This window comes from Calypte anna, chromosome 6 (genome assembly GCF_003957555.1).
Source record: "Calypte anna isolate BGI_N300 chromosome 6, bCalAnn1_v1.p, whole genome shotgun sequence".
NCBI classification, from domain to species: domain Eukaryota; kingdom Metazoa; phylum Chordata; class Aves; order Apodiformes; family Trochilidae; genus Calypte; species Calypte anna.
In genome coordinates, this window is record NC_044252.1 from 1,547,853 (window position 1) to 1,563,181 (window position 15,329).

Sequence of the window (15,329 nt, forward strand, 5' to 3'; positions counted from 1 at the left end):
AATGATCGACAGTGATGGGTGTTGTAGGTCATAAACCATACAAAAATACTGGCTTAAAATTCCATTTAGATCTGCAGTGCAACAAACCACCACAAATATGCCCCCTCTCCCTCAAGTCTTCCTCCTCAAACCACCAGAGCAGCATTCAGCTGCCTTCCTTCTTGTCTGACCACATCCAAACTCTCCATCCCTCTGTCATCTTTGTCCTTCTGACCTCTGCTCCCTTGCCCAACACCTTCAGATCCACCTTGCATCTCCCCACACTCCAAACCAAGCTGGCTGCCTCCAGGACTCCTTTTTCATCTTCCCAGTTGTCCCATTGCCCTGTCTCAGCACATGCTATCCCGCCTAACATTGCTTTTTTTCTGAAACAACTTCTTTTAAAGGTTACATAAACCAACAATTCTTCCCTGGATATTTAAAAAAGAAAGAAAATAAAAATCTGAGTTGTTATTTCAAATATACAGGGAAGATTTTTACTGATATTGTAATGGAGTAGGTGGTGTTCAAACTTGCTGATTTGTGATACTTAAAATCATTTCAACATTAAAACAAATTTCAGCCTTTTTCATTCCAAAATAGCATTACTGTTCTTAAAAATATTTAAGATAATTATCTCGAATACTTTGGGGCCCTTTTAATACAAGAAAAATACAATCAAAAGCAATGCATTTTAAACAACACGAGCAGAACACATAACTTTTTGTACACATGCTGTTTTCAGCTTATTTTGAACTTCTAAGCACGTGAAAGGAAACAGATAAATAAATCCTTGCTTTCTGGAAGAGGAACAGCAGCAGCACTGCTATAAATACTGATATAACCTGTAGGATTGTTCCAAATTAAATCTGTGCCTCTGAAGCACAGCCCTGATGCCATTTTTTACAGGCTGCCCTGTGTAGATAAGACCACTACACTTTTCCACAGAAACGTGAAAGAGAAATAAATCAACAGTATTTTATCTCAGCAAGAACTGGCCAGGTCCCAACACTGCCAAAATGCAGTTGTAGAATGCATTAACAAATAAGTTTTACCTGAAATAACATCATCCTGCCCATCCATTCACGGTTTATTGAGCAAAACTGTGCAAATTTTCACAATTATGGACAGTACCCCCTTAACCTGTGCCTTACTGCAGCACGAGGAACATTTGGACTGAGATTCTACCCATTTAATTATTTGCATCTTTTCACTGTGGCCAGGTTCCTGTAAAAGTCATAAGCATATACATTTTTGTTTTCCAATACCTGTTAATTAGAGAAGAAATTGCTTGATTAAATTATTAATAGAACACACTGATGGGTAAATTCCTATTCCTTACTGGCAGGCAGGGAATTCCTGCAGGTAAGGAGTTCACAGGCACTAAGGACCTGAAGTGAAAAATCCATAATTCTCCACTCATGCCACTTCAAGTGCACCCAAGGACCACTTTTCCCAACTCTTAAAATAAAATCATACCAGACCCAAACACAAGGACATTCCAGGTGCGTTCCCAACCCTTTCAAATTCTCAGAATAAAACAAAAAACCCAAAACAACAAAAACCCCACGGCCCCATCAAAACGCTGCCCCATCACACCTGTGATGGGTAGCAACAAACAGCACCCAGCTGCTCCGCATCACTGCTCATCAGCCTCCCTCCTCCAGCTGGTTCTGCAGAGCTCATCCTCCTGATCTCCACCCACAAAGGGCCAAAATGGTTCCCCCGTTTGCCTCCAGGAGCTGTTACACTAAGGAAGAGTTTTCATAATAAAAATTTAACTTGAGGAGGTCTGACTCTGCTTATGCTTCTCACCACCTCACACCAAGCATCCTGCCAGGCTCAGGATGCCACCAGCTCAGCAAGGGGGGAGCAGACCAATCCCAAATGTAAATGGGAAACCTGATTTGGGCACAAATAAGAGCCACCATCAGTCATAAATCTCCCCCAGAGTAACCATTCTGTGTGTAGCAGCACGCCCGTGGGTGTATTGGGAGAGCAGGAATTAAAAAAACCCCTGCACTCAGACACTCCACGTAGGAAGATGGCAAAAAGCCACCCAATTCAATGAGTGTTTTTTTTAACCAGACATAGCAGACTGGAAATTAAGTTTCTGAGAACATGGCTGCTCAAAATGCAATAGTAGAGCTCCCACACTGCAGGTACCCTAACCCAACCCCTGTTCTCAGATAAAACTCAAGAAAACCGAAGGCAGGAACCTCTCCCGGAGCAGATTCTATCCCATTAGCACACTTTTTCGCTGCCTCTGCCCGAGGCTGACTCACAGATCACTTACAAGTGATAAAGGCACACGAAGCACAGCTTAAACAGCTTTAAACCTTTTTAAAATGTACTTAAACTCATGCAGACAGAGGGACCCTCCGAAAAGCCCCCTAAGCAGTAGTTTCGCTGTAGCCCCCTCAGCAAGGATTTCAGTGACTCTGTCCTGGCTGAAAGCTCGACCAAAAACGTGGGAAATCATCGCGAACTTCACGGGTATTTTCCTAGTACATACCGGACCAAACTGCAAATTTTTTTCAGAAGATGATTAAAATACAATTAACTGCTTCAGGAGAGACCTTACCTGGTGACAGAAGCTGCCTCGGACGCCAGAAGTGACACCAGAACCTCTCTGCTGCTGCTGCTCTCTCCTCCTCGGCCACGCAGGGAGTGCCTGGAGTCCCAGGGAAGGGGGTTGTAAAGCTCTTACCTTCTGCCTTTAAAGACCTGGAGCGATTTTCCTCCTGTTCCATCAGGCTGCAGCAGCAATCACCTCTTTAAGCAGCAGCAACTGACACCTATTTGCTGGGTAATTGCTGCAGTTAAAGGGGATTAAGCGCCCTCCGCTCTATTCGGGGGCTGAGGAAAAGCCTCCCCTCCCATCTGCACCGGAGAATTATGCTAAGCACGAGAGGCAGTGGAGGAACAACACAACCTAAATCCACCAGAACTGCTAAAATTCCCAGGGAAATGCCGTAAAATGAATTTCACCAGGTTCTGTAGTCGCTTTGTTTTTATTAACACAAGTTTTGGGATTTTTTTGCTCTCGGTATGGTACCGTTTACCTTTTTAAAATCCCATGGTTTAGCGATGCAAAAACAATCAGAGAAAAACGTGAGGCTCCAAGCTTTGCACTGTTTAAATGTTATTTTATTAAATATCTTCAGTTCAAGGTTTCATTGTAACAAAGCTATGAAGGTTCTACCAACATTCAGACCAAACAAACAAACACTAGCTAACTTTAATTATTTCTATATCATGCAAAAATTCTGCATCAAATGCCTTCCATTTCCTGTTTAAAATGTGATATTTATAATATATATTATATAGATGCTTATATTAGCCCCGTAAGAGAACATTAAGAATGCTAAAGGTGTACAGCTGTGTTTGATAATGGCCATACCAAGCTAAGGTTCTCATTAACTTAGAAGGAAACAAAACAAACAAACAAACAAAAACAAAAAAAAAAGGAAACCCCAAAAGAGAGCTTGTCTCCAAGACTGTGCAAAACCAAAAAAAAAAAACAACCCAAAAGAACCAAAAACCCACTCAACAGTTCTGTTCTTTTAAAATTTTCTCTGAAAGATGCAGATACTTAATACGGAGGGTTTTCTTTTTAATTATTAGTAATCATCAGGTAAAGAGACAAGGAAGATCAGACCTAGAGAAGGCATGCATAATATTTTGTATTTATCTTTTAAAAATGGCATAATCTCCTGTTTGCTCTCTCTTTGTGGCTTAAAAAAAAAACAACAAAGAAAACAAAACTGAATAAAATAATAAAATATCAAGGCTTTTTCACTTTTCCACTTCACTCACTGGCTTAGTGCTGTCATAAAAAAAATGTTTTCAAAGAATAAAATCTAGTGTTTGCCCTCAGTGGGTTCAAGCTCCACACTCCTCCTCCCTGGCATGGTGGAGGGAGGAAGAAAAAGGTCTTTTCAGCTCAGGAAAGCTCAGACAGACCTGGGAAGCATGGATGATGGTCTTTTCCTTCATCAGGGGCTGGCTGATGTCACCCTGGTGTGGGGTAGCACCTCTCTAGCAAAGGGAGCAGAGTGCTGTGTGTTCCAAAAGAGAGCTCCACTTTGTGCAACAGCTTTTCTTTCCTGCATTCTGTTCAGTAAGGATTAGAATTCCAAATTGGCTTCTGTCTCTTCTGCTAAGTCTGTAAAAAAAAAGGTGGCCTCACACTTAGTGGCTGCCAATGCAAGCGCTTTAACTCCCTCAAAAGATCCAAAAAACAGTGATTTAGGGGCAGGCAGAAATTCAGGTTAAAGCCCATCCAAACAAATGATGCCTTCCCTTGATCACAACAAGGGAAGTGTGGCCAGAAAGTGGCCAAAAAGGCCATTTTCTCCTTGGGACCAGGATCCCTCATTGGTAAGGTCAACAAAACATTTCCATGTTCCCCACTCAGTGACTCAAGGACATGGACCCCTTCTGCAGCAAAGAAAAGAAAGGAAGATGAAGTGGCCCAAAGGACAAACATCAGATCCCATGTGCTAATTCCCTTTCCCCTCTGCTTCCTGAGGTATCCTCTGACACCCAGAAGCAACCCGGGGAGGTGGCCTGGAGTCCTTCAGACAGTCTTTGAGGTTCTGAACTGATAGTTTTCTGTGTTACAACATCACTGTAAAAAATAGAAAAATTACCCAAAGAAACACTAGGAAACATGACACTTACAAACATCAGATGGGTAAGTGGTGGGGAGAAGCACCTGGCTGGGGCTGCTGGTTCCCACTGCTCTTTTACTCAGAGACCAAATGACTCAAAGAGGAGGCCAGGGAGCCCCTTTAGTTCTAAGGGTGCATATATTTCAGTATAAAAAACACACGCTATTTATGCCTCATATAGGAGTGTATGTGCAAGTCTTCATCAACAGCATAACACTAAGGGTTTTTTCTCTGCTTCCTAAGGAACATGTGTTCTGCAGCACTGCGGATCCCAACTATGCTACTAGAAAGAAAAGAAAAGAAAAAAAAAATATAAAGTCCCATACATGTACCCTCTCTTCCTCTGATCTCTCTGCTTTTAATGCAATGGTTTTCTTTGTTTCGTTGAATTAAATAAGTTGGCTTCAAACCTCTGTGTTTGGCCAGGTAGTGGCTGTTTCAAAAACCAGTACATCTGAAGAGCAAGCTTCTATTTAAAGTTATATTCACTTAAACCCATTTTTTTAAACCCCTACTTCCACCTTTAGTTTTAAATCCACATCCCATTTGGTTGTTGTGGTTTTTTTTCTTTTTTTTTTTTTTTTTTTTTTTTAATATTTTGTAAAAAAAAAAAAACAAACCAAGAAGTCTGTTTTGGGATCCAGCAGCTGAGCAACCAGCTCATTTCCATAGCATTCTTACTGTGCAGAAATCGAAGAAGAAACTCAGGCTGAAGTCAGTCTGCTGGGCAACAGGAAGAGAAGTGCCTCCTCTCTCTTCAACCCCAGTCTTCACCCTGGCTCCTCTGGGGTCTCCTGGCCACCTCTCCTGGATGGAAGTCCCAGCACAGCCTGGATGTGATGTTCCCTCCCAGCCTGGCTCTGGGAGCACAGCTTCAGCCATCCGCTGCTCCAGCCGCCTCCGTTTTTGCTCTCCCTCTCTCTTTCTCCTTCACTTTTGCTTTCCCCCTCACTTCGTTTCTGAAAGATGTTTCCAGCTGCTGCCATTTTCTTATAGCCCTGGGGGAGGGGGCACGTTGGATAATGTGTCATTTATTTAGCATTATTCCTGTTTTTTTTATTATTTTATACAAACGACATGTCTCTGGTTTTTTTTAATTTTTTTTCGCTTTTGATTTTCTTTTCTTGGTTTTTTTTTTTCTTTTTTTTTTTTTTCTTTTTTTAGATTTAAAAACACCTTCTTACAGCAGAAACAGACACGATGGATCCATGGAAAACAACAGAAAGGCAGCGCCCGGAGCATCAGATGCATGCAGGGTTTCGTGCATTTGGCTGCTGCCTGTTTGTAACTTGTATTTTTATTTTTATTTTTTTTAATGTCAAAACAGACATGACCGTTGCTGTCACTCAGGCACTCCAGAGCTGCTCGCTAAGAAGATTTTGCCCTCCAGCTGAGTTATCTCCACAAGTTTCTGCAGTCAGGAAGAAGCAGTGTCCACCCAGAAAGGAGGAGGGAGAACAGGATGGAAGATGGGAAGGAAATAAAGCCAAACATTAGCTGTACACAATTAATGAAACACGTTTTTCACAAGCTCATTACTTGGTGCAGGCAGAAGCCTTTCCTAATACAACAGAGACTGTTGTGAGGAGAGCTCTGAAGAGCAGAGCCAAACACACCTCCCTTCCCATGGGGCTGAGTGTGCCACTGAAAATGAACTACTTGATATAATTAATTACTTGCTTGATGGGAGCAGACCTGAGCCCATTATCTAACAGTGACAGGTCCCCACATTTAAAGACATTTCCCAATGAATCAGAGGCCCCGGTCCTAAAGAAGAGTTTCTGCCTCATTTCCAATTAGCTTTTGCCCTTGAATTGAAAGATTTATTTATTTCTTTAAATTCTGTCTCTGAATGTTCTAAATGTTCAAACAAATGAATGAGCTTTTCTGCAGTTTTGCAAAGTTGTTGCCCTAGTGAATGCTTTCAGCACAGACTCCTCTTGGCTAATCTTCTTGTGTCAGATTGATCAGTTTTAAGTTTGGGGCACTTCTCACCTTTGTTTTGCATTGTCCAGCCAGGGAAATGCAGTCAGCATCTTCTTTCTACCATTTCTTAGCCTGCAAATCTTTGTTGCAAACTCTCTTACCACTCTTCTCCCTCTTTGGTTCCTATTGTCTCCTTACACAGAAGTCCTCAGATTAACCTCAAACTTCTTTTGTGGCTGCAGAGTCCTTTTCAGATGACTTAGCCAAAGCTGCACTCTGCTTTCCAGGTGAGAACAAACCACTGGTTTCCATTTAAGCATCCTCACACCTCTCCTTCCTTCTTCACCCCTACTCTCCACTGCACAGGGGCCAACACTGCTCTGAAATGTCTCAGTCTCACTTGATGTTCTGCTGGGGGCTGCCCACACTGACCTCACCCCTAATTGCCTGTGGTTACACCTCCCTTCAGAGCCCAGAAATGCACACAAGCATTTCAGCTTCAATTTAGTTTATGGAGTGTTGTATTTTTGGTGGTTTGGGTTTTTTCTTTTTTTTTTTTAAATATCATTTTAACCAACATTTTGTGGTTTGGAAATGGCTTCTGCTCTGCAGTTTTCAGAAAGCCTCCAGCACATACTTTTGGATGAGGTGCAACATTCAGCAGCCAAGTCAAGGAAACACACCTTCTTCTGTAGCAGCTAAGGCTCTCCATTCCTCAGCCTCCTCACAACTCCAAGGCATAGCCACAGAGCCATAATACCAATCTTTAATTTCATAATTTTATCCATCTTTTTTTTTTTCTTTTTTTTTCTTTGACTAAATCCAGGACAGAAGTGCTGCAAGTAAGTTAATTTTTATTACCCTGCAAAGGCTTTATCCTTCTTACTCTCTGGAAATTCCATGGGTTGTCCAGCTAGCTCTCTGGAAAGCTTCCCTGCTTCTGGTGCCCCCAACTGGCTTTTGCTTTTCAAATTCCATCTGTGACCTCTGCAGTTGACTTGTGACAGTTCACATTCCTTTCCATTGCCTGCAGTAGGGTTGATTCCCTCACAATACATAAGAAAAAACCACTCTTGGCTTAGCCTTAGGTATTTCACAGGACTGGGACTCAGGGAGTAATTATACATGAGTGGTTTATCCTCAAACAACTACATTACAAAAAGCTGGTCTCCCAGGTGTAGATATCTTTTGTATTTGCTCTTAAGCAGAAAATCTTGAGTAAAATGGTGGCAAGCTTAGGAAATGTAAGATTTCCTAATCTAAGTCTAAAATGAACGTGACATATGCTTCAGCATCAAACCAGAAGGAGGCAGAAAGACTTTGTGCACCTCACTAAAAGAAACCAGTAAGGAAATGAAGAATGCCTAAAAGCTGCAAAAGCAGATGGACCTGCTGTCCTTCAGGAGCAAGCAACAGTAGTTTCTTTGTGTCAAATCTTATAATCAAACTTTCCTCCAGTGCTGAATTGTGGCTGGCTAGTTAGAGGATATTTTAAATCTTCTGATATTATTGTTTTGTTTAGATGCCCTCCCTCTGAGATTTCTCAGAAATTGTTCTGTGCAGATTTTACAATAGCCTCTCTAGGACATGGCATTTTTATAATAAAAGTTCTCTGAAACTGCCAGCATGTAAGGTAGATCTCTGGCAGCTGGGAAACTGCAAACCTGTGCACAGCATGAGGTATCCCTGCCCCTCTGCTCTGGATTAGCATTCCACAGGGGAGAGTACCTGGGAGGAAGCTCTGCTGCTGCAACAGTAGCTGTGCTCAGGGACAGCTGCCTGGCACTTGACTCCAGTTCCTCAGGAGTGATGGAGAACCCTCCTGAGCCCCTCAGAGGACAGGGCTTAGAAACAGGAACAGCAACTGCTCAGCAGAAGCTTTTAGACAATTAAAAATGGTTCCCTCACAGCCAGCTGAACAGCTTTGAACACTAAATTCCCACCCAAGAGGAGCCTTGTGTGTGTCTGTGTGTGTGTCTGTGTGTCTCTGTGTGTGTCTGTTAGTGTGTGTATCTGTGTGTGTCTGTGTGTATCTGTGTGTCTGTGTCTGTGTGTCTGTTAGTGTGTGTGTCTGTGTATGTCTGTGTGTGTGTCTGTCTGTGTGTGTCTTTGTGTGTGTTAGCATGTGTCTGTGTGTGTTAGTGTGTGTGTGTATGTGTGTGTGTGTGTGTGTGTCTTTGTTGTGTGTGTCTGTGTGTCTGTGTGTGTGTGAGTCTGTGTTTCTGTGTGTGTGTGTGTGTGTGTTACCCCCCTGCCCTGCCAGTCCCTACCTGTAACCCGATCCTCACTGGAGAGGTGCTGCAGGAGCTCCGGAGCAGTGGTAGTGAACATTCAGCCACTTGCCGTCCCGGCGGTGCCAGACCCGGGTCTCCTCAGACTGGGTGGTTCGGGGCCGGCCCTGCCCGTCGATGTACTGGGTCAGGCGGATGTAGGCGATGCAGGCAGCGTCCTCCCCGATGACGTGGACGTGGGGGTTCAGGATGGTGGTGTGGATGGGCTTGCTGTTCTTCGACAGTACTGCCAGGACAGGCACAACCATCAGCTGCATTTCACTACTCGGTAGCAACAAGCACAACCCCTCTCTCCCCCTCACTTCCCCGCATCCTCCTGGTTTTTTACTCACTCGCCTTCTACTGGTTTCTGGGAGACAATAAAAATTGCTCTGGAAATTTTTTCAGGTAAAATCCAAGCCAATTTTTCCCCCATCACCCGTTCTTCTCCTCAGCACCTGGGCACCTACTATTGCCTAGGAGCACCCAGCCTCTTTGCTCCTCCTTCCTCTGCAAAGCACACTGGCCACTTTTCCAACATCAGTGCTGCTGTTCCTGAAGGTACAGGAAATATTTGAACTATAGAATATTGTTGCAGAAGAGTCAGTCATCAGGAGGTCTTTAAGCTAGGCCTGCATTAGGTAGGAAGAAGCCTCAGAGAAGTGTAAAAAGCACTGTAGAACAGACTTTTTTTGTTGAGAGACAAAGTCTCTGCATATTTAGAACTGAGGGGAATTCCCCATACTGAGGACCTCGACCTAACCCCCCAAACAAAACAGCTTGGGATTTAAATTTCAATTATCTCATCCTGTGGAGACATCCAGGAAGGGGAGCAAATCCATTGGTATAAATTACACTTCTTCCTGCCTCAGGCTGAGAAGGTGACCCTTGTATCCACACAACAGGTTCATTAGGTGTTAGAGAAACTATCCAGGGAAAACTCAAAGCAAAGGCCTGACTGATTTGTGCAAGGCTATCTTTATGTTTGGCCATTCAGTATGTCTGCCCCAAACATGCAATGTTTCCATCAGAATATGCTCACTTTCCCCATTTCCATATCAGCAGGAAATCTGGTGCCTCAAACTTTTAAAGCTCCTGCACTTCCTAAATACTGGCACCAGGAGAGCTGTATGCCTAGACTGAAGGCATTTGGGGGTTAGAAGTGAAATTGTTGCAGAAAAAGGCTTTTCAGAGAAAGCATGCACAAGCAAGTTCTTGCTGGCTCTGATAAAAACAAAGGGCAATCCCACACCCCTCAGAAAATGTTCCATAAAGGAAGATCAGAGGGAAAGCTGTTGGTGTTACCAAATCTACCCACTCACAGTTCTCGAAGTAAAACTTATGGAAATCCATTCCTTCCACCAGGTTCCCCAGTGCTTCAGGTTCAAATGAGGTCAAGCCAGGATCACAGATTTTTCTGCAAAGAAAAGCACCAGAGGCTGACAGTCTGCATTGGAGCCCAAGGGCTATTTCTGCCACGAAGCACTCATACAGTGTTTGACTCACTCTGTGTCCACCTAACTATTTCCTTACTCCAAGGAGTAAGTTCCTGGAGGACTCAGTCCTACTGCAGCCACACAGAGCTGGTGCTATTTGGCGTTTCACACACAACACACAGGTTCCTCTACGTTTCTGGCTTGTCTTTTATTTCTCCTTCTGCCCACCACACTTCCCTCCCTCCTCCTTTTCTGACAACGCCAGCACATTTTCTTTTGGTCACTCATGTTGCTGCTTGAAACTTGCACACAAACTGATCCACAGCCTCTCAGAGGACATCTGTACTCACGTATAAGCCTCAAAATCTCCATTGTTGATGGCTTCTATCAGCTGCTCTGTGATCTTAATGATCTCCTGCTTACGCACTGCGGAACAAAAAGAAGAGCAATTTAAGTTTGCATAAGGCTTGAGTGGGAAATATGGGGCTCGTGGGTGCTTCCCACAAGCAATCTGTGGAGCACTTTTAGTCTAGATCTCATAGGATGCTGCTCCCTGCATTCTGGAGAGATGCAGTAAGGACAGGCATCCACATGAGAGTAGCAGGGGGCAGTGGTATGGAAGGGGAATGGTGATCCCGTAATGCAGGGAGAAAGCAAATAAAGATGTCACTTGGGTGGCTTTTCTTTTAAAAAGGTGTAAGGCACCAGAGGTGTCTCCTGAGGGAGAGCCTGGGGTGCTTCTGGGGAGTCTGCCCCATGGATGTCAGTGAACCTTCCAATGTGTAGCACTTGTCTGGCAGCTTAAGATGTGGAAAAGTTTCACCACAGCAGTCATACACAAACAGCCACCACACAGGTCAAGCCCACTGGCAGAAAGTCTCCCAGCAACTTTCCCATCACCACCAGCAAGACCTCAGCTGTTACCAGTGCTGCCAAGAAGCAACTGGGACACGTAGGGATGACTTCTGCAAGTGGAGAGACAACTCCAGCAGGATGGATGGGTTGGATGAGCAGCTCCTAGCTCTGTACCAGCAGGCACTCCTCTCTCTCCTCAGGCAGGGAGCTTCTGCCAGTCCCTGGGGCACAATTCTTTTCAGCATTCTGAGAGCACTGCCACTAACCAACCTCAGCACACTGGACTACATGATGAATGAAGAGAAGGACAAGCTGCCCACTGCTATTTGCTCCCTCTCTGCACTCTCTTCTCTTGGTTTCCCACAGCCAGTGCCCCAGGCAGGCCCCATCCCCTCTAAGGTGGTTCCATCACCTCTGCTGATCTCAAGAGTCCTTAACACTTGAATAGTTTGGGTTGGCTCTGTTAAATAACACAATTCTTGTGCTGCCAGTAAATATGCCTGAAACTGAACACACTCTCACATCACTTCAGCCTTCCCCATGCTTTCCCTGTGAGTATAAATGTCCTGCACCTTACACCAGCATTCAGGAGGTGCTCTGGCATTACCTTCAATGTCACCAAATAACTGACAATTCCTAGCACCAGAAGTGGAATTTTCTGCCCTTAGACATCTAAATTGTAGGTGTCTGAAACAGAACCAGCCACCTTAGGCCCTGGAAAGAAACAGGCACTTCTGGAAGTCTCTCCTGAGGCATCTCAGCTGCCTGTCATTACAGGAATGGTGTATAAATCCAAGCTACCATCCTTACATGTCCAAGTCATGGAAGCTAAACTCCACTCTAAGTGCCAGAAGCTGCTAATCTGACTTGCCTTCCCTGTAAACTTTCATCCATACCTGCATCTCATCCCACCAGTGATAAATGCAGCTGAAGAGCAACACGATGCTAAGCTCACAAGCTGTGAAAGATGTCTGTGACCATGCTGACCATCAGTTAAGAGAACTCTACTACAAAACACCTCAGAAAGCGGCTCATCATAGTAAAGAGAGCTGGTTTGGTGACTGAGGCTGTATACATTGCCACAGGTCAAAAGATGTATACACAGAATGGATCAAAGGGACACAGAGGATCCAAGGAATGGATCAAAAGCGACGTTGTGAAAAAATGTCATTACAAGCAAGCTGTCTGGAATTGCTTCTGCACGAAGCAGGGCTACCTGTTGGACCTTCCTGCCACACTAAGCACACACCAGGGTGTGCAATGTCCAGAAGATGGGAGTCCAGGGGGAAGGATGTGTTTGGGATGAGCAGCGATATCTGCAGGGCACAACCACATCCCAAGGAGATCTGCAACCCCTTCCTGAGGGTCACCACACAGCAAGCTCTGACCCCTCTATCCCCATCAACACAAGTCCACTACATCAGACTGTGTTCATCTTGCTCTTACTGTGTGTCCTGAACTACAACCAGCACCCAGGAAGTGATCCATTATTTTCCCCAGGAGCCTCACCACTCACACCTACCAGCCCTGATGAACCTCAGGGCAGGCAGAACTCAGGCTGCCGAGAGGTGCAGGAGGGAGCTGAGCAGCACCAGCACCACCTCCTCACTCCCCAGCAGGCCAGGGGGTATGTGAGGGACACAGAGATAGAGAGAGGAGGAAGAGGAGGGGGGCTTTACATTTACAGCAACTACTATTAGTTGCACTACTCCACCACTACCACTACCCAGCTGCTAACTTACACGGTGCAGGGTTAAGTACAAAGGGAACTACTGGAGTTAGCACAGGCTCCGACCGAGCTCGCTCTAACTCCAGTGTCTGCCCTGGGCTGCCCCAGGCAAGAAGCTTCTCTTCACAAGACTGTGTAGCTGCAAAACAAATGTTAAGCATTAAAATAATAAAAACAAACAAACAAACAAAAAAATACCCCAACAAAATGAGCAGAATGCAAAATAAACTTTAAAACCAAACCAAACCAAAAAAACAGGACAAAGAAGTAACACACACACAGAGCCCCAACCCCAGCTGGCACACAGAGACCTCCACATCCCAGCATCCTCCTACTTGCTCTCATGCCTCTGTCACACACACCAGCAGGGCTGGACACTGCCCAGTGGGGACCAGCCTGCCACCAGCACAGGAGGGACAACCCTCAGAGCTCACCTGGAATCCCACTGATGCTGCTGGAGGTAGTTTGAGGGTGGCCTAAAACCTTGTGGGAGCAGTGACAGAGCAGCACGAGGGCAAGGAGGAGATGTGAGTGAAAGGGAAATAAATTAGGGCTTCCAAATCACTGCAAACCTCAACTCAGGGGGGAAGCAGGGCAGGAGAACGCTGTCCTGCTTGGCAGAGAAGTCATCTGGAACTCCTCAGGGTACCAAGCAAGGCCTTGCCATGAGCAAGAGGAAGGAGCTGATGTGAAGGCAGAGATGAGACAGTTCACTGCAAAAAGGGCTTCAGAAGAGATCATTTCCCTTCTGCTGGAGCTGGGCAAAATGCCTTTCCCCTTGCACCTCACCAGCAAGCAGTCTGACATCCTTACAGCTACATCCAACAAAAGTAACAGAGGGGCTCTGGCTGCTGCACCATCTGAGATCCTGGCACTGGGTGCAGGAAATGAGGGAAGGAAGACAGGAGGAGACAGAAGACAGCATGCCTGTTCCTTCTCTGCCTGACCTGAACAGAATCACACACTCAGGTGTTGTCAGCTCCCATGAAGGCTCCTTCCACTGCAGCTGCAAACAGGCAGGCAGCTGGCATGGCCTGTCTGCAGAGGGGAAAGGCTGGGAATCCCACCTAGGTTTCCTCCAACCTACCAGCTTTTTTCATATCCTATTTTCAGAGTTGTTCAGCTGCAGGCTCCTCCGTGGAGGCAGCTGATTCAGGAGGGGCCAGGTGGATGGTACCATAACCAGCAGCCTAACCACAGAACTAACTGAGCTACCAAAACAGACGTGCCAGGTAAAGCTCACAACAGATAAATGCCCTGCAGAGCCACCATTACCCAAGGATTTTCACTCAGAGCACATGACAGTGGATTCAGAAATGCCTTCTTTCCAAAGAATCCTTCACTCAGCCTCTAAAAACTCCTTGTAGCTCCTTTTGTGCTTCCCCAGCACCACTCATGTCTGGGGGTGCTCAGAAGTTCTTGACTTCTTCAGCAAAAGACTGAATTCAGCCTCATACCCCCCCTCCCACCAGCAGACCTGCACCACTGGCTCCATTTACCACATAGGACTCAAAGAGATGCAGTGACTTGCCCAAGGAAACCCCAAAAGAACACCACATCTTGCCCCGATGAAAGCAAGGAAATGAAATTCATTCAGATGAGGTTCTGGTTTTGGTTTTTTGTTTTGTTTTTTTTTTTTCTCCTCAAAAAGGGGAAGGAAAGGTTTGGATATTTTCAGTGTGGAAAGGAGGGTAATTTTGGAGGAAGGGAGATGATTTCTTTTTATTCTGGAGTACTGGAAATGAAAAAAAAAAATCAACATTCTGGAAGGAAGTTGAGGAAAGGAAAAATCTTGGGGAAGGAGAAATGGGAAAGGTGGAGAGAAGGGTGGGGAAAAAGATGCCGTGAAGCACTGCACCCCTGGACTTACTGGCTGAGAAACAGAGAGAAAGCTGGGACTGCATGGACTCAGTCTGTGTTTTGCTCTCACTGTGCCTCCGTCCTTCAAGCACTGAGCTGCTGTCCCCGGTGGAGAGAGGGGGAGCTAGCATGGCAGGGAATTAAAACACAAACACAAACAAAACACGCAAGTTCAGTAAATAAAAAAAGAGAAAGGAAATAGAAGAACATTAAAGAAACCACAACGCTGGGCACAAAACATGCAGGAGTATCCTTCAGGGCAAAGCCAAGGAGAGAGCTCTACAAACGTGGACCTGCTGTGCAATTCAGTGTAACGTGGGGGGGGAGCACTGCCTGTAGCCCCCAACCCAGCCCTCAGGGAACTGCCAGGGAGGGATCAAGATGATGTCTCCTACACGGCAGCAGAAGAGAGCTGCAAAACCTGCTGTCTGCTGAGAATAAGAAGTTGGCAGAGGAATTGCACAAGCACTTCCCTTTTTTTGCCCAGACTCATGGCTATGCAGGATGCTGAGAACTCCAACACCTCCACACCTTTTGGTCTGTTTAGTTTTGCTTAACTTAAACCATGGAGGGGGCAGGAGTTGAAAAGGAACACTTG

General features: G+C 45.3%; 1 protein-coding gene across 12 annotated transcripts in view; it reads right to left on the reverse strand.

The window, feature by feature from the left end:
* Positions 1-3,680: 3,680 nt before the first annotated feature.
* The window catches only part of CAMK2G (calcium/calmodulin dependent protein kinase II gamma), a 108,363-nt gene continuing 96,714 nt past the window's right edge, over positions 3,681-15,329 (reverse strand). For 4 of the 12 annotated variants that reach the window (XM_030453544.1, XM_030453542.1, XM_030453543.1 and 1 more), the window contains 6 exons: positions 14,742-14,855; positions 12,885-13,010; positions 10,638-10,713; positions 10,174-10,268; positions 8,852-9,098; positions 3,681-6,066 (listed from right to left, as the gene is read on the reverse strand). In XM_030453544.1, the coding sequence (XP_030309404.1) occupies positions 8,866-9,098; positions 10,174-10,268; positions 10,638-10,713; positions 12,885-13,010; positions 14,742-14,855 (644 nt within the window). In that variant the 3' untranslated portion in view covers positions 3,681-6,066; positions 8,852-8,865. The remainder of the gene's footprint in view (positions 6,067-8,851; positions 9,099-10,173; positions 10,269-10,637; positions 10,714-12,884; positions 13,011-14,741; positions 14,856-15,329) is intronic. The other 8 variants (XM_030453548.1, XM_030453546.1, XM_030453547.1 and 5 more) reach the window with 2 other exon arrangements.